Genomic DNA, 19,039 nt, shown 5'->3' on the forward strand with positions numbered 1-19,039 from the left:
CATGTTCACACATTCTTTCATTTGTTGGTTTTATTTTAGTAAACATTTGCAAAAAAAAAAAAAACCGGGAATTTGTCTACATGTTCCAAACTGTTTATTGCAAATGTTACATCTGTACTGAGAAGGCACAGGCAAAATGAGGTAAATATACATGAAATGGTCACAGTTTTATAAATATAGTATCAGATATTTCATGGGTGTATCCTCATTGGGTTACAAATGTTCCCTTCTGCAGTGAGCAATTACATAGTACCTTGTAAATGATGATGTTCTACCTCAGGAGCAAGTGAATTGGGTGCTTGGCCCCTCATTTTGTTGTGTGAAATACCCTTTTTTTTTCTAAAATCACCAACAAATGCATTATAACAGTTACCGTAAGGTAAGCCAGCTAATGAAAACATGAAATGGAACAGCAAGACGTATGTGTATATATATATATATATATATATTAAAAAAACCAGTTCATCATAAAATGGCACAACACTTAAGCTTAGTGCGAACGATCACATTTCTGTGGAAACATTGTATTGGCATCTACTGATCAGTATTGTGTCGAAGCTGTGAACAGGTTGACACTAGCAGTCTACCCTGTGGTTTTAAAAACAGTACTTTCTAGAATACTGAGTACCAGGCAAACAAGAATAAAATACTAGTTGTTAGGTACGCCATCTCTAAATGTTACTGTGTCCTACATAAACCAACATCCAGCTATGTTTAAACAGGCAACAGTTTCTTCCACAGATACATTCTCCACTTCTGACTTGAGAAAACTCATGCAGAAAGATTGTCAGAGCATTAAAGATTGATCTTTGTTGGTCGTTGTGAAGAACTTTTATTTTGCACATTTTCTGAGCAGGTTTGAGTGCCTTTGATCTCTGAATGCTTCACTTTTTTTTCCTGTGGTAAACCAGACCAACATGCTTTGCAACTTAACACCTGCAGGAAAAGACTTTATTAGACTAACATGTAACAGTCTCTTTTGCAAACATGTACTGTTATGCAAATAACAACACCTGTAATGAGGTCAAAGAGTAGTGGTTGGCGTCATACCTCAAAACAAAGTTTAATGTTATTCTGCAGCGATATCTGTGACTAATAATAATAAGAAAAAAGGGCAAAATGTGACACTGTAAGCACTTGGAAAGTTTGATCAAATTAAAGGAACTTGAGGTCTTGAATTCCAGCAGACTGGATATTTCATCATGCAACAATCAAAACACCAGCACTTTCCATCCAGGGTGTGTGAAGGAGCAGCCAAAGAAAAGGCTGTCCACCACCTGATCCAGCAGCCAATCAAACACCACTTCTCTGTTCCCTGAGCCAATCGTCACCCTCAGCTTGAAGTTTCCCCCGTCGCTAGGGTTGTTGTTGTTGCTCACAGGAAAGAGGTTGACCATTTCCATGTCAAAGGTCACAGATGAGCCAACAGTGATGGCTGGCAGCTGGTTGGTCATCTCCTTTCCGTTCACAAACACAGCACCTGGAAACGGGAAAGCACATGTTGACTTAACTCTAATGTTTGCATCGCCTCAAGAAGCCTGCAGTCGGTGAGTGGGCGGGCTCACTTTTTCTGATTTAACCTTCAACAGCAAAGATGGTGTTATTTGGAGCTGATTTAAAGACACTTAAATGACTATCAATTTCAATGCATCAGTTCAAAACTGACTTGAACCAAACATTTGAGTCCCAGAAGTCATCGTTTTTTGTTTATTTAATTGTTTTAGCAATAAGTATTAATACTTACCTGTTTAGTTGAGTTAAAACAGTGTGATAAACAAGCCTACATTATTGCTAGATTTAAAGCGTCTACCAAATGTTACTATACATTGTTACTATTTACATTAATGTGGAGAAACTGTCACCATTTCCGCAAAAATATTGAGCAGCACAACTGTTTTCAACATTGATAATAATAATAAATGTTTCTTGAGCAGCAAATCATCATATTAGAATGATTTCTGAAGGATCATGTGACACTGAAGACTGGAGTCAATTGTAGTATTATTTCTTCATATTACAGTTTTTACTGTTTTTGATCAAATAAATGCAGCTGTGGTGAGCAGAAGAGACTTCTTTCACACACAACTAAATCTAACCAACCCCAAACTTTCGAACAGTAGTGTATATACTGCATATCTTCAAAACTATATTTTCCTGCTCGTACCATTAGTGGAGATGCAGACAGCCTGATCCCTCTGCAGTGAGTCTGTGTCAGTTCTGCTGTCCGCACACACACCCAAACTGTCACGCTTATCTGTCGGTCCAGCAGCTGTGATCCTGCAAACAAACAAAGAGCAAAAGAAATCAGGCACAGTGAGTGAGACATTTGATAGGCCTGCTGATATTTGTTCCTGTAAAAATGTCTTTTACGATGATTCTGCATCTTTCCGCCGTTTTGAATAATTTATTGGTATACGAGTAATATGATCTTAACCTATTTATAGTGTCCCACTTTCAAATGTCCCACAGTTAATCTGCTATGAGAGTGTGAAGAAGAATGAAATGCTGATGTACTTGAAGGTGAGGGTCTGGCCACAGAAGTATGTGGAGGAGTTGGAGTACAGCACGCCTCCATGACCAGCTGATGAGTCACTGCGCATGGCGATGTTCTTCCTACTGCTTAAAATGTAACCATCCATGCCAGGAAGCCATTCTGGAAACACACAGTGAAACAATATTCGTGAAACACGTTTGTTTGGAGGTGTTTTATGAGCAATTTACACAGAAATATGTGTTATGAAAAAAGCCCGTTGAGATGTTCCTCTGAACAGTACTCTGAATATACATAAAGGTATAGTTTACCCAAAGATTTTAATTCTCGAATCATTTAATCATCCTCATGCCACCCCCGATGTATATGACTAAACTATAAGCCAATGCTTTCGGCCAACTGCCCTAAGCGCATTTACAAGTTCAGCTTGACATAAACGTAAGAGCGAGAAGCAAAGCGGAAGCACAGAGGACCGCCACTTCTCACGCCACGTCACAACGTCCCATAGTCATGAACACTTGTATGACAGTAGACCGGAAGCAATGATTTACAGTTACAAAAAGTTACAAATATTAGCATTGTTCTCACACACACCTATTGTTTCACTTCAGAAAACAGAATGATTCATCCACTGGGTCGTACGGAATACCGTCCTGATCGCTGTGTGTGGTTTTTCAAGTGTCAACCGAGCGGCACCCATTCAATGGCATTATATGGACTAAAAAAGTTTCTCTGAAGACAAAAAGCTGTACATCGAGATGGCATGAGGGTGAGTAAATGATGAGAGAATTTTCATTTTAGGATGAACTATAGCTAATGTTAGAGAGTGTTTGCAATGCTAGGTTTCCTAGTCTGTACCGTGGGGTGCGAGTGTGGTGTAGCCGGTCTGCGGGATGCTCCACGGGCTCCATTCGGTTCGGCCCTCTCCTCTGGCGCACACGCGGAACAGGTGGTCGATGTGCGGGTCAAGGTGGAGCACCAGGAACTCATTGTCTTTCCCGATGTACGCGTCCTCATACTGAGAAGAGTTACCGCGACGGTACTGCAACCGGTAGTCCTGAGGGGTAAAGTCATCGTCCACCTACATGCAAAAAGAACAGGCATTACCAAGAGGCTCACATGGAGTTAAAACGTCTGATGGGCATGAATGTGGGAGGCCAGACCCACCTTACACCAGCGCACCAGCACACCGCCTGGTCTCTCCACCAGCTCCTCAATCTGGACGGGCGGATGAGACGCCACGCTGCCGTGCCGAGCCACGTGCGATCGGAACATATGCAGCAGAGAGTCGTCCAGCTGCGCAGACAGACACGGCACGTCCACCAGCACAGGTACCTCGGGCAGACTGAGGACACATGTATTTACATATACTGTCCTTACGCAGACTCTTATTGATGTCTAGAGAACAGATGCTTTATATGATTCAATATAATCCTAAAGGGTTAAAGAAATATCCTGTGTTTAAAGGGGTCATATAATGCCATTTTTGTACAAGTTAATATGATTCTTTAGGGTCTAAATTAAAAGTTTGTAATATACTTTAATAAAAAATTCTCATTAGTATTGTAAGAAAACACTCATTTTACCTGGTCAAAAACAGCTCTGTTTTCAGCACGCCGTTTAAGTGCATGTGTCTTTAAATGATAATGAGCTTTGCTCACCCCGCCCCTCTGTTCTGTGGGGCGTTTTGACACAACACATGTGGAGTGTTGCCTTGACAACAGCTGAGGGTATATTTTGGAGAAAGAATGGCAGCGGGAGTCTCTGAGGACACATCTGTGCAAACGTATCAATTTGAACCGGAGTCGGAAAACAGGACGTTTCTGAATGGTTGGTTAACGTAATGTCACTTTGATCTATCTTTGTGTGTACTGGCAGGGTAGAGTAGTGAGATACGAACGCTATGTGTTTACTGATGTATACGTTAGTTCATTGACAGATTGATGTTACAGCTAATGGTCATGAGAAACTTTTTACTTTAGCTTTATACTGACCCTCGTTTATAAAGCAGTCTGGTGAGAAATGATTCGCGCAAACATGAAAGCATTGACGTTGATCGTGAGGAATATTCCCTTCGAAAACAAAACTCAGCCACTGCGTCTTCAGCGGTTCGGATTTAGGAACATCAAAATGACTGCTGTGTTCCTTATTACACGTTACACCCAAGAACAGAACACCACAATCGCTTAGACGCCATTCTGCTCCAGCGTATCAACAATAGCGGACTATGATGACAGCTCGCTCAGGGCGGGTCTGTGTTGAAACGCTGCTGTCAATTAACAATCGTGGGAGGGGCGGCCGACCGTGTGACGTCACACGGTCAGACGGCTCGATTTGAGACGGGAAAACATATAAGGAGATTTAAAAAAAACACTGGATGGATTTTTATCATTATATGATGGTTGTGTACAGGCACTGCCAACACACATTTCAGTACAATCAACTTGTAAAAGTGCATGTACCATTATATGACCCCTTAAAAACATGGCACATCAAGTAGCTAAACTGTCCCTCAGTTAGTATAAAGTAGCACAAAACAATGTGACGATTGTATATTTTTAATAGAGGTGCAGTTATCCAGCAACATTGTCTTTTCATATTTTTTAGATAATTTCATTAAAACTAAAACTATCCAAAACCACAGACCCTCCTTAGACTTACAAGAGCCTAGCCAACAAAAAGGCAGAGAGCAACGCTTATTCATGTAGGATCAGTGAGTAATGTTTTTAAGGCGGGAATTAAGTCCCGTTCACATGGGGAGGGTAACTATACATATCAATTATTCAAAAGTGTTTATTCTAAAACACAAAAGTTAGGATTGTTATTTAAATGTCATCTGAGTTAGATGCTTGGGTGATTCAGCGCATCACTGCGAGTACGGCTGCCACCTCTCCATTAAACTTTGAGAAGATGCGTCACAAAACAGATGAGTCATAAAACCAGGCATTAGTAAAGGTTAGCTAAGTAAGTGCTGCAGTAATGGAATTACGGGAATATTGTCTTCTGAACTTCAGAAATAGGTGGCTTTGTTTTGTGTTCTCAAGAGCTGAAGATCTCCTGAGTCTCCATGTATTCATTGTTCCTAGACATGAACTGAGTGTGACAGTGATATATCAAAGCTCTGGGCCAGTTGAGGTTTGTTAAGAGAATGAGTGTGTGCGCTCCTCACCTGTCTAACTGGATCTGCAGGGCTTTCTTAGTGAAGCTGCCCAGCTTGTCCTCCTTCTCATTTATACCACAGCGGATGGCAGCCTCCCCTGAAAGGACAGCTGTTTTATTGCATTCATAACTGAACATCAGGACTGGATCACAAAACCAGTCACATGTCGCACGGGTATATTTGTGGCAATAGCCAACAATACATTGTATGGGTCAAAATGATTGATTATTGATATTAAGTAAAGATCATGTTCCATGAAGATATTTAGAACATTTCCTACCGTATATATATATAAAACATTTATTTTTGTGAGTGAATGCAGCAAAATAGCGAACATAAATGGACAACTTTCAAGGAGATTTTCTCAATGTTTCGATTTTTTTGCAGATGTTCAAATAGTTGTATCTCGGCCAAATATTGTCCTATCCTAACAAATACGTCAATGGAAAGCTTGTTTATTCAGCTTTCAGATGATGTACAAATCTCAATTTAAAAAAATTGTGGCCCAGGGTCACATATAATCAAATGAGCTCTAGAGGACAATACAGCAATTGCAAAATCTAAATAAATTGCTAAATAAAACTCTTAAATATTTAATAAGCTAACAATTTGATAGCTAGAAATGATCCAAATGGCAGGGCACAACAATAAGATTTCTTTTTCTGCTGGTCCATATGAGCCAGTAGGTTCAAATGTGTACTTTATCTGCTTATACTTTCAATGACCCTACAGCAAAAATGCATATATTTTAAAGACAATTTATTTGAATAAAATTAATTTCCTTTTTAGCAACATAATTGACCCTTCACTAAGCCACGCCCGAAAACCGCCACAGGCCAATCGTGGCTTAGCAACCGTAACTAGGCGCGGGAGGTCTGGCAAGCTTTCGAGCGAGGGAAACATGCCGAAGCGTTGTGCGTATGGATTGTGCAAATCTGATACCCGGTATCCTAAAAGTTTGGACAGGGTGGTGGATTTTGTTCCCTTCCCGAAACCTAAAACCCAAGGGGAGAAATGCCGGGCGTCATCTCCATTTATATAGCGCTTTTAACAATGTAGATTGTTCCAAAGTGGCTTTACATTGATAATAGGAAATAAAAAGTAAAGTGTTTTGGCTTTATAGCAGCTCTAGAATAAAGTTATTGTCCAGCTCGTGGATCAAGCAGTGTGATTAAAGGCAAGACGGAGGCTCACTGACATTAACATTACTTAAAAATATATTTCAGCATTTTGTTAATCGACGGTCAAACTAGAAACGTTACCCCAATCCGATCGCGACTCTCCGGGTGTTAGTTTTAGTAAAAGTAAAAGGTAACGTAATTTAGTAAAAGCAGTGAACATCACGGGGCTTGCCGGAGATCTCCAAGGAAAAGGTTGGTATGCAAACTTAATCAGTTCATAACAGTAGTCACTTATATGACACACGACGTGTGAGCAGTAACGTTAGCCTGGCGCACTACAAATATAAGCGGGAGATCGTTATCATTGCAAAGTTGTCAGTGGTTATACATATGGAAGTTGTTTGATCTTTAAATATTAGAATATTTTCACATTTCACTTACCCTGCTGGCTCAATTTGTGTGTTTCCCATTTAAATGATCAGTGTATGAGGCGGCTGCTGCTTGCGCTGGGACCTAACGTTATAGACTTTAGCTTCAATTTTGATGAAATTATTCTCTAATCGTTTGCATATTATGTCGTGGATATATCCCTCGAATGCATACTGCAGTCTTGTTCTCTCATATTTTCACCTGTTCGCCAAAAATGACTAATTATCTCCTTAGGAATGTCTGAAACCAGTGCATACACACTGTAATAGACGTGCCAGGCGCAAAAGCTTGACAGGCGTAGCAACAGTAACTAAGGAGGGCGGGGCTTAGCGAAGGGTCAATTGTATGTTTGAAAAAAAATATTTATGTAAATTATTATATTTCGATGTTTTTAAACAAATCTTTTTTTTTTGTTTTAATTAAACTAAACTCTTTTAAACTGGCTCTGAGCGCCATTATCGCTGAGCCTTGAATAGCCAATTTTTTTCACAGTTTGATCAGATTCTACCACATAATGGCTATTCTTCAACTACTTAGGCAAATGTCTGGCCTGATTTCATTTCATACCGTTGACATAGACCTACAAGCTGGCATATGACAGATCTCTAAAGGAAACTGACTGCTCAAACATGAGGTATCCTCTTCTGGCTCAAGACTAAATCAAATTTTCTGTTCTAATTAATACTTATTGAGGTTCTACACATACTTTAAGTCCCATGAAATCAGATTAGTGTGACTGTAGTTGAAGAATCATTGTAGCCCGAACAATGAGTGGCCAGCCTCCACTTCCACTGATCTGACAGACTCACCCTCTCGGAGCAGCTCATCAGCTGTGCTGACTCCACTCTCAATGAGCTTCTGACAGTCATCTAAGGGACTGACACTGTCCAGCTCGATGTTGTCGACTTCCTGCAACAGAGCGTTCAGTCTCTCGGTCAGCAGTCGACTCACCGCCGTCTGCACCTCCTGGAAGTGCCGCTGCAGAGCATCACGCGTCTGACTGGCACTGCCTCGCACCTGGACACACACACACACTTGTTTTTATTTCTTTATGTAGACTTTCCTTAGACATAATGGTTTTTATACTGTACAAACTGTATATTCTATCCTCTTACACTAACCCTAAACCTACCCAATACAGAAAATGTTCTGTTTTCCTCATGGGGCCCGACCAAATGGCCCCACAACAATGTTAACATTTTCACATTTTACTATCTTTGTGAGGACATTTGGTCCTAGTAATGTAGGTTAAACCAGAACAAACACACACACACACACACACACACACACACAGACAGACAGACACACAGACACACAGACAAGATTTACATACAAACACCTCCATTACACTAAACTGCTGAGGATAACTTTTAAAAAATGTGCATTTCCTCAAACCATTAAGTATACTTCTTAAAGTGTATTTTTATTAAACGTTTTGAAAATGCTTAATTTCTCAGTCTACAGTGTGAAGTATAAAGTGTAAAACTCAGAAGAGCTCAGAAAAGGCCTCAGGTCATAGAGTGCACCGTGTCTCCCTTCAGTAGCTCTGAGCACCAAATGCAACAATGATAAGGAGATACTTTCAATGTTGAGATGTGCAGGAAGTGTAGGATGTGCAGGAAGTGTAGGAGTGTTCATGCAAGAAAGATTAAAATGTGTACCTGTTATTTTCCTCTGCTTTAAGAGCAGGAAGAGGATGGGCTAATAAAAATGTAAGATAACCCAACGAATGACCATTGGTTGAGAAAAGTTTAAACAAGTTGTAAGAAATCATATAAAGAACAGGACGCACCAAGTCAATGGTCGGCCATCGGGCCGTTTCTGAGCATCGGTCGGCTTAGTTTTTTCGGTGTGCGCACAGCTCTAGTCAGATTTCGTCAGGCTTGGTGTGTCCTGGGCTTAAGAATGAGAGTTTTGAATGAAAAAGTTCTGCAGGCATCTCGGCTTTGTTGTCTCCACCAATAAAGTCTGAGCTTTGGCATCTGGAAGTCCTTGACTCGAGAGCATTTTGAAAAGAGGGGAAGACTTTTTCCATGACAACCACAGGCTCAAAAGAGATTTTGTAAAAAAAACCATCTTGCATCACAATAAGTGTATTGTGATTGTCAAAACATTTTAGTAACTAAACTGAATTTTATTAGGTTTAGTGACAACATGTTACAATGTTTATATGGTACAATTTCTGGTAAGCTACTTTTTTTTTTATTATTGCTTGAAACAAATTTCACGATTTCAATTCAATTCTTGTGATTTGATTTAATATTGACTCATTTGGATAAATATTAGGTACACAAGATAGGCGTTAATTTTTGATATAAGTGATAAATGATATAAGTAAAAATATAATAAATATATAATATAGTACACATATTTAGCAAAATACACTTTTTTTCTAGCCAACTAAGGTGCTATAGTCTATATTATAGTCATTAAATGGCTTTCCTGAGGTAAATGTTATGTGACATAATTGTTCTCCAGCTGTTTTATTGACCCTTTCCACAGTTGAAAAACACTGATTGATTGATATTATGTATGAGGAATATACATTTCGGTAAGTTGTACTGTTTCTTTCGACATTGTTCACTCGTGTTTATTTACTATTAGCTAGAGATGATCGGTTCACGTGCCGCTAGGGATCTGTCACGTCACATTTACAAACGCCAAAACGGTATTTATTGTTTGAATTTCGTAATAAAATTGACAGAATCTGAGACCTGAGATTTTTTTTATATCATAAGTAACCTGCTCTGTCTAGTCTGTCGGTGTCCGTGTCCTCTTTGCTTCGCGATTTTTCTGTGCGTGAGAAAATGGATGTGTGGCGTGAGAGGGTGTGAAAAGTCAAGTCAAGTATATTTGTATAGCGCTTTTCACAATACAGATTGTATCAAAGCAGCTTCACAGTATTAAATTAAAATAATACAACAAGGTTTGTTTCTAGTGGAATTTATCGATTGATAAAATTAAATATCCCCAAAATATCCCCAACTGAGTAAGCCAAAGGCAACAGTGTCAATTGCGTGTGTCTCACGGTGAATGCGTGAGAGTTGGCAGCTCTGTTAAATGTTTTTGAAAGAAGTCTTTTACACTCACCAAAGATGCATTTATTGGATCAAAAGTACAGTAAAAATAGCAACATTGTGAAATATTATGATGGGGCTGTTGAATGCTTGATTCTGATTGGTTGACGAACGTTCTAAGTTGTGCAGTTATTTTCAGGTAAACGCACGGCTAAAGTAGTTCCAGGCAGGTCTTGACCGCATTACAGTTCCATATCACTTCGCAAAATGATTTCAGTTATTTCAAAGGTCTTTACAGCCTACAGAACCAAAACCCACAATGACACTTTTATTGACGATTTTATTAGTAAAATAGTTTAGAAACTTAAAAGCTACATGACGTTTGGTGTACTCACTTTTGTGAGATACTGTAACTGCATTAGACTGCTATCAGTGGCTCAAGTTCTCTGTTAGAAGCTCTAAAATTATGTTTTGGAATTAGCAACGGAGGATGAGATGCATAAGAAATTATTCCCAAACAAGAGCTGTTTTAAGAACAAAAACCTGACAATCGTTTGTCAAACCTGTTTGTCAAAATGTTTTGAGGTGTGGTAACCGTAGTATAAGCGGAATAATTGACTACGGCCCGTTGAATTATTAGAAAAATAAGGCACACTCGAGGTGTAACTCCGCTTCGTGTCGTGGAAGGATTACCACATCGGGTGTGCGTTATTTTTCTAATAATTCAACGGCCTGGAGTAAATGATTCCTTACTTAAAATAACTTTTCTATTTTAATGTTTTATAATGTGTCATTTCTTTCTTTAAAATGTAATTTCTTCCAGTGATGTCAAAGCTGAATTTTCAGCATCATAAATCCAGTCACACGATCCTTCAGAAATCACTCTAATATGATGATTTGAATCATTTTGTGGAAACGTGAAACTTTTTTCAGGATTCATGATGAATAAAAAGTTCAAGAGCACAGCATTTATAGGAAACAGGAATCTTTTGTAACATTATAAATGTCTTTACTGTCCCTTTTTATTAATTTAATGCATCCTTTAGTTTATCCTATTTTTTTTTTTCTTAGATGACCCACAATTTTTTTGCACCATTTTTTGCACTCAAGTATAAAGAAACAAGCCGATAATAAATAATAATCCCTATTTGAATGCAGAAATGCTATAACAATAAATCAACCAATTTATTCAGACATTTTAAAATGTACATTTAGTCATATATGAGGGTTACATAAATCAGTGATAGTAAGTGCCACTGTCTTGTTTTGAATATGAAGTGTAGGACTGAAAGCGGAAGTGGTGAGAAGTGAATGGCACATTTCTTGGTGCATCTTTCAGACTAACTGCTTCACCTTCAACAAAATGGAGCCAAGAGAGAGACAGGAAGCCTGGCGGTTTTCAATGTAGAAAAAAGAAACAGTTCCTCTTATCTTGTGAACATGAAACTTGCACTTGCAAAAGAAGGTTAGCTTGGGCCCTTTAATGGCACGTATCAATGAACATTTGTATCTGTGCTGCAAGTGAGCTGCGACCCAGTACACTAGCTTAAAACCTAGTGAAATACCACACACAGGCACTCTTCACACTGACATAAAAGGACACGTTAAAGCCTGTAATTATAAGAATTCCTTGAGTCATATTTCTGGAACGAGGAAAAGTCTCATTCCCTTATAATCAGTGAAGCCCAATGCAGCCCTGGGCAAAGCATGTTGACAGAAATGCACAACAGACCGCAGAGCAAAAGTGTTGACGATTAGCACCGTGGAACTCGACAGACTGTAGTCACAGTGTGTGTAGGTAGAGACAGCACCAGGAAGTGGGAATAGAGTCTAAAATAACACAGATAAAGTGGTGCAGGATAAATGGATGAAACCCAAAAAAGACGGAGCTATTAATGAACCTTAGTGGAAAGTTCCAGACATGGCTTTGTTTGCAACTGACGCAGGAAATGCTGCTGTCCAGAGACGTGCATCATTCCTCATACGTTGAAGTCTTATCAGGATCAGTCTGAATATTTTGAGCCAGGACAGAATCCTTTGCCTAAATATTGTTATTCGTGACAATGCGCTGTGAGGAGCGCGTGGAGGGTGGAGGTGATTAGAAGTGCAGGCTCCCCATCACAGGATGTTTAGACTCAGCCTTCCCAAAGATTCAGTAGGATCATACAAAACTCTTCAGTAACTCTTTTTTAATATTCCTGGAATTTATGTTCAGCATAATGTGATTCAAAATGATATTCTTAGCTTGTTCTGAGTTTGTATATTGGTCAAATTAAAATAACTGAAAGTGAATTGACCTAAGGCCACAGTGAGTATGCGAGTGGAGCTATTCTATTAATAATATAACTGGAAAGTAAAACCCCTCATCTCAAATAGACAAATATGTATGCTAGTGTGGACCAAACCCGCTATAGCTCTGTATGTGTTCCCTGTGATCATGTATTAGACTCCAGCTGGCTGCAGTGTGGCTCGTGGGTGACAGGCTGTGGGAAACAGAGGCCACTTGAAGGATTTAAGGAAGCATCAGTGGCTGAGACAGAGTGGAACAACTTAAAGAGGAAGTAGACAAGAAACAACAGCTAATGTTAAAGATCTAGCATCAAGCTCAACTACTGCCCAGGAAGCTTCAGTTCTTTTAATACATGAAGAATCTTGATACAGAAGAGCCTCTACAGCTGGAAGTAGTTCTGTTCATACAGGACAAATGCAGTTTGACCCAAAGATTGACCGCAAATGTTGTGTCACTGCTGTGAATAACAGAGCATGTGATATGATCATATCAGATGGGCTGCACATATGGGATCTCACTCAGACAGCTGCACACGCTGTGAGGTTAATCACAGTACCGTGGGGCGTCATACAATCACCAGTCAATGATCCAAAAAGTTTTGCTTAACAGAGAGCTTAACATTCTCTGAGTTTAATGTCTCATATGAAGAGCAGGAAATTACAGCCTTGTTTACGCTCTGAATGAGGCATTGTGGGAGGTGGGGGAAGGAGGAAGTTGGGTAAGATGCCAGAAGCAAAGACTGAAGATAACACCGAGCAGCAGGCCGGCTTTACATCCTACAGTCACCCCGGGAGACGTGAGGCATGAATCAGCCCTTCTGTGCTGACCAACAGGCTTCCTGGCACTGAGGATCCTACTCACTTCACCGAGACAGCGGGAGTATCACTTACCCACGCTCTCTCAAAAACACCCACATATGTCCCGTTATTTGGTTACTGTGTAGGGAACCACTATCTTTGTGAAGCTGAATTGTTTCTGGCATTTTCTACATTGTGTTCGATGTAGTATTTTTATGCTTTGGTGCATGCTGGGTGTGATCAGTAGCAATTTCATTACTGTCTCTATGGTTTGTCCAAACCAGACGCGATCAGATAAAAACAGATTTACATGGAAGAGATCGCTTTATCTGAGCCAGCCTTGACCGAGACAAGTAACGAGCAAGAGGACATTTAGTCAATTGCTTGGTTCCTATTCCTGTCAGTGTTGCGCAAAATTGGACAGAGAGATAGACAGACAGATAGAAACATAGACAGATAGATATAAAAATAAAAGCTGATTAAAAGCATTAATAAATACTATAATATTGGATAAATCGTTTCAAAATAACACGGCGCAATTTAAATTTTATGGACCAAATTGTAAAAACAAAATTTCCAGATTACCTGTTGAATTCCAATACATTATAAACAAATTCCACAATTCAACTTCCTTTCTTCCTCAGTTGGTGTTGCCAATTAAAGTGCCCCTGTTATGATTTTTCAAATATTACCTTTCATGTAGTGTGTTATACAACTGTTTGTGAATGTAAAAGGTCTGCAAAGTTTTAAAGATCAAAGTGCACGACAAAGTTATTGTCTCCAAAAATAAAGATTTGATTCTGAGCAGCTGAAACGAGTCATCAGCAATTCCAGTCTCACTTCCTGTTACAAACCTACGTGTTAACAATGTAACAAATTTGCATAATGCCAGCCTATTATCTTAATTGGCTGCTCGTGAACAACGTCTACTTTGTACTATTCTATTGTTACTGTTCAAATCACTGTGTATACAAGCGTAGAAAATGAAATTCAGATATGGTCATTGTGTCACACGGTGTAAGTGGTAGACCAATCACAAAATACTGGGCCATCTGACCAATCAGAGCAGAGTAGCTCATGGAAAGAAGGGGTTTAGAGAGACTAAATCTTCAAACAAACCGTTTTCAGACTCTTTGAGAAATAGGGTGATGTGCAAAGTATATTATGAATTTTGGCCAATCCTGATTTCTGCAGCGCCACACTGGGTAGTCCCGCCCACTGTGAAATCTCATTGGTCCAAAATCTAATATCTAATATAATGTCCAATATCTTCTGATTGGCTGTGATTGTGTCAAAATGCACAGCAGTTTCGGTGTGGACTGACATGTTGCTAGTTGTTGGAAACCTATTCATTCCTTCAGTGGCAGTGCAGAGAGCTGCAGCGTACCTGTTTGCGTGCCTGGCTGAGTCCATGCAGTCTCTGCTGTAGTTCGCTTCTGTAGTTCTGGGCTGCCTCGATGCTCTCCTTCGCCTCCTGCAGCAACGCCTCTGCCTCTATTGACATCCTTGTTGGCCTCTGCCAAAGCACAAATATCATGGTAAAGTGTAGGAAAACATTTCCATTGATAGAGATAACTTTTAGTTTGACTAGATTTCTCATTATGGGGTTAGAAAGGCTAAAGCCAAACGCCCATTCTGGAAAATGTCACTCTAACAAAGCTAAAATAATAATAACAGGAGCATGAAATTCCACACAGGCCTGAAAAACAGAGCCTGTTCCTCATGGTCTGTGCTCATAAAAATGTAACACCAACTTTATGCAACCATCAGGCCATCATTTCCACGTCATGTGGAAGTAAGGAAGTGTGTTTTGAAACATAACAACATGTTCACAGGCTTATATGTTGAAGTTTAGCACACGGGGATGATGCAGTCATGTATAGTTATGACTAAAAGGCTCAGTCGCTATAACCTTGAGAAACCACATTCAAGTCAACTGTCATATCAGTGCAAAATCACAGGAGTCATGGAAATTAATCACTGGCCTGAAGGTTACATGTATTGAAAACGTATTGAGTTTGCTACATGTATTGAGACCTGATGAGATGTGTGTGCAATAAACTCATTCGCATAACAGTGTGATTCACGGTTTAAAATAGGATGGCATCAATCTGTGTGACACTCGACACACGGCTGTGCCTGTTTGTGCTTTGACTGCTTTCACTTTAGATAGCAAATCTGTGATCAAGGAACATTGATTCTCAATCAAAAAATTATTCACAACTGTTCTGATTCTGGTTTTTGGAGAGGAGAGCACAAAGTCAGTGCTAGATGCAAATATTAATAATGCAACTAACCATATACTCGCAAATAGTTTTAAAAAGGAGGAGAAAATGTTCCTATATATTTTGTTGTTAACATCAAAGAAACTCAAAATCATCCATCACTTGTCACTATTGTTTGTTCTGTGTTAAGGGCCAGTCACACCAAGGAACATAATGATAACTATATATATATATAAAACGATAAAGTTTTAATAATCATTCTACTTCTATAAGAATAGTAAAGTCCTCTCCACACAGCTATATAAACAGAAGAACGATATTGTTGGAATCACTTTTCAGAATGTTTTTTTCTTATCCGATAAACAATTACAACACTAGAGGCCAATCAGAATCCACCTTGAGCATTTAAAGCGGCAGATGACATAACTGCGCACACATGCTGATAATAAACAGAATGCTATTGTGCATTGGTGTGAAATATGCTACTGTATTTATAGTTATGATTCTTGGTCTGAACAGGCCTTTAGGCTGGTTATCACATTTCTGCTGGTATTTATGAACTAACTTCATAAATACCAGCAGAAATGTGATTACCAGCCTGTTCAGACCTAGAATATATTAAAAACCTTATTTACATATTTATAAACCTTCTCGACAACTACTAACAAGAAAACTCACTTTTTTACTGATCAGGGGATCTGTTTTGAGGCTAGCATGCTACAGTGAAACCACTTCCGTTAAAATGGGTGTTCCGTTCAAGTGAAAGCAACTGCACTTTCCTTACATGTGCCCATGTGGCTTAAATTCACAAGCATGACTGAACCTACCCATATAGTATACACTACCCTTAACTAAAACTACACCTTAACTTTTGTACAATAGTGCCTGTATAACACTGGTGTCATTGTGCAGGAGAGAACAGCTGCCTATTTGTTTTTGCGTGTAAGTGAACACAAATACAGGACAGGTGGATCGGCAGCTCTGTTATGCAAGCTATTAAATGTACCCTTGTTTAACACAAAGATGCTGACCTTAGTGCACAGAGCAGAGAACGAAGCTGTGCTCAACTCTCAAAAACACCCTTTCATCCATACACATGTGAGAGAGAACCCTAAATAACAAACTGTGACCTGCACCAACAAGCCTGTGTTTCCACACTCATCTCCCTCATGATCAATGCCTAAAAAATGTTATGAGCTGCAACCGCTGCATATTTAGCAGATTTTGACATTTAATGATCAAGGGAAAGGGAGGGGTTCTCCAAATTCATGGTCTAATCCTCTGATTTAGCAGCAGGGTTCTCATCCAGACTGGGGTTAAGAGCATTAAGACCAGCAATTATATTATCTATTGCTCTTCCAGAATCCTTTCCCACAAGTGAATCCATCAGGGAGTACAGCAGAGGACTGGATAACTTTCAGAGGGACATGAATGACCTAGATTCAAAAAAAAAAAAAAAAAAAAAAATCTGCTGCTAAAAGACAATGTTAGGAATTCCAGGATGAGATGTGTCAGATCTGAGGATCATGTGTCCAGCTTCACAATCTGTGACCGTTCCCTGATAAGGGCCACAGTTTAAAAGGGCCCTTCTCTTAAGATGAAGACCATAAGATGCATTTAAACAAACAAGTGTTTATGAACTACCAGAGGTCATTTTCATCCTGCTGCCCATCAGCTTTACTGTTATACTCTTACATAAAAACGTGTATTCCTCTTTTGGTCCAATCCAAGTATTAGAGGACAGTTATGTAAAGTGCAGTATTTATCTATGGGCCACACTGATGCATCGTGCACACTCAACATGTTTATACATGTCCAAAACAAGTGAAAAGTACAGGAAGATGGAGAAGAGCAGTAAAGATATATAAATATTACATTTAAAATCAGCTTTGAGAAACAACTGATAACTAAAGTAGATAGAACTTAGCAGTTATTTTAAAACTCAGAAAAAGAAGCAGTTCATGAGACTCTTCTATGAGGATCGCCACACCAACACTCATCACTATAACTCATCTCAATTTTACAGTAAGCTCTTCAAACTGCTCCACCCATAAACCTGCTCACGAAGAGACAGCATATCTAATTGACCACTGAAAAATAAACTGTAACGAAAAATACGCTGTTATTGTAAAGAGGTTTTTGCAGTATTACCTTATGCGATTCTGTCTTGTGTCATATTAACTTCTGCTGCGGAGTTCCGCCATTGACGCCCTGGCAACAGAAGAGCTCGAGGCACATATTTTCACTTTGATACAAACCCGTCATCCAATCAGATACCGCATCGCTGTGTTTTCCTACTGCCTGCTGTCAGTTCTAGCCAATCAGATGATTTAACCTCTCTTAACCCCGCCCCATCTTTTGTTAAAAACCCAAAGCGCACGAAGGCGTCAACAGAGTTATTTGGCGTCAGACAACAAGGGAAGGTAACTTCTGTTAATCACAATATAACTGTTGTCTTGCAGATATTTGTGAATTATGAACAGTACTGTAGCTCAAGACTTTCAGAAGAAAAACGTACAACCATCGTTGTCAGAACGCGGAATACAAAATTTACTGTGAAATAGTAGACTCATGTTTCATCAGCTGAATGGTTGCTACTGGTATTATAGTTTTGAGTTATTGTTTTGTGTGATTTATTTGGTAAAATATACAAAAACCAGAGTTTCGTAAGCAAACCCGTTAATTTCTCTCTCTCTCTCTCTCTCTCTCTCTCTCTCTCTCTCTCTCACACACTCTCTCTCTCACACACACACACACACACACACACACACACACACACACACACACACACACACACACACACACACACACACACACACACACACACACACACACACTTACACTTACACTTAGTTATCTAAATGGGGACATTCCCCATAGACGTTATGGTTTTTATAATGTACAAACTGAGATTTTGTCAGGTTTTGTTCACTTCTGGGTGTGGTGGCAGTTTAGTAGCTGCTTTGTGTGGGCAATGAAAGCTAATTATACACATAAGTTACACAGTTATTTTGTGATTAGGCTACTCATTAAATGTTGTGATATGAAACGTTACAGCTTGAAATAACTTTACAATGCCAAAGTACTTATGAATGAATGAATGAATGAATGAATGAATGAGGCATTTATATAGGCTAGCGCTTTTCATATGTAGGCCTACTTCTGTTCTGTACACCCAAAGCGCTTTACAATTGTATCAGGGAATCTCTCCTCCACCACCTTGAGTGTGCAGCATCCGTTATAACTACAAAGTACTTTTATAATGAGTGCCTCTAAATTAAAATATTAAAGTTTCTTGAAACCCTAAAACAGCCTTTTCAGGTGTTAACATGTACAGGTTGCACATTACTGAAAACAATGATAAAATCCAAGTAAGGTCAAGTCACCTAAATAATTGTTTCAGAGCAGCTTTACAGTGATAAGCAGGAAAATAATGATCACTGATGCAAACATAATTCAATTCTGCTGTAAAGCAGCTCTAAAAAGACAATAGTGTCATTGTTCAGCTG

The 19,039-nt window shown here is 39.3% G+C and overlaps 1 protein-coding gene across 1 annotated transcript; it reads right to left on the minus strand.

Moving 5' to 3' along the window:
• Positions 1 to 4: 4 nt before the first annotated feature.
• Positions 5 to 17,797, minus strand: crlf3 (cytokine receptor-like factor 3). Its single transcript, XM_084406987.1, has 9 exons — positions 17,682 to 17,797; positions 14,693 to 14,821; positions 8,011 to 8,218; positions 5,661 to 5,748; positions 3,659 to 3,836; positions 3,350 to 3,572; positions 2,515 to 2,653; positions 2,165 to 2,277; positions 5 to 1,480 (listed from the first exon to the last, which is right to left on the minus strand). Exons 2-9 carry the CDS (start codon positions 14,807 to 14,809, stop codon positions 1,212 to 1,214), a joined length of 1,335 nt encoding a protein of 444 aa, XP_084263113.1. The 5' UTR covers positions 14,810 to 14,821; positions 17,682 to 17,797; the 3' UTR covers positions 5 to 1,211.
• Between the last annotated feature and the right edge of the window lie 1,242 nt (positions 17,798 to 19,039).

Source organism: Rutilus rutilus, assembly GCF_951802725.1.
Source record: "Rutilus rutilus genome assembly, chromosome: 1".
NCBI classification, from domain to species: Eukaryota; Metazoa; Chordata; class Actinopteri; order Cypriniformes; family Leuciscidae; genus Rutilus; species Rutilus rutilus.

Excerpts from the sequence above, each read along its gene's own strand:
- crlf3 (XM_084406987.1), bottom strand. The coding sequence starts at position 14,809 with ATGTCAATAGAGGCAGAGGCGTTGCTGCAGGAGGCGAAGGAGAGCATC. Across the intron at positions 3,837-5,660 it reads CTGCAGATCCAGTTAGACAG|TCTGCCCGAGGTACCTGTGC; the intron begins GTGAGGAGCGCA and ends ATGTGTCCTCAG. Across the intron at positions 1,481-2,164 it reads TGTCTGCATCTCCACTAATG|GTGCTGTGTTTGTGAACGGA; the intron begins GTACGAGCAGGA and ends TCCCGTTTCCAG.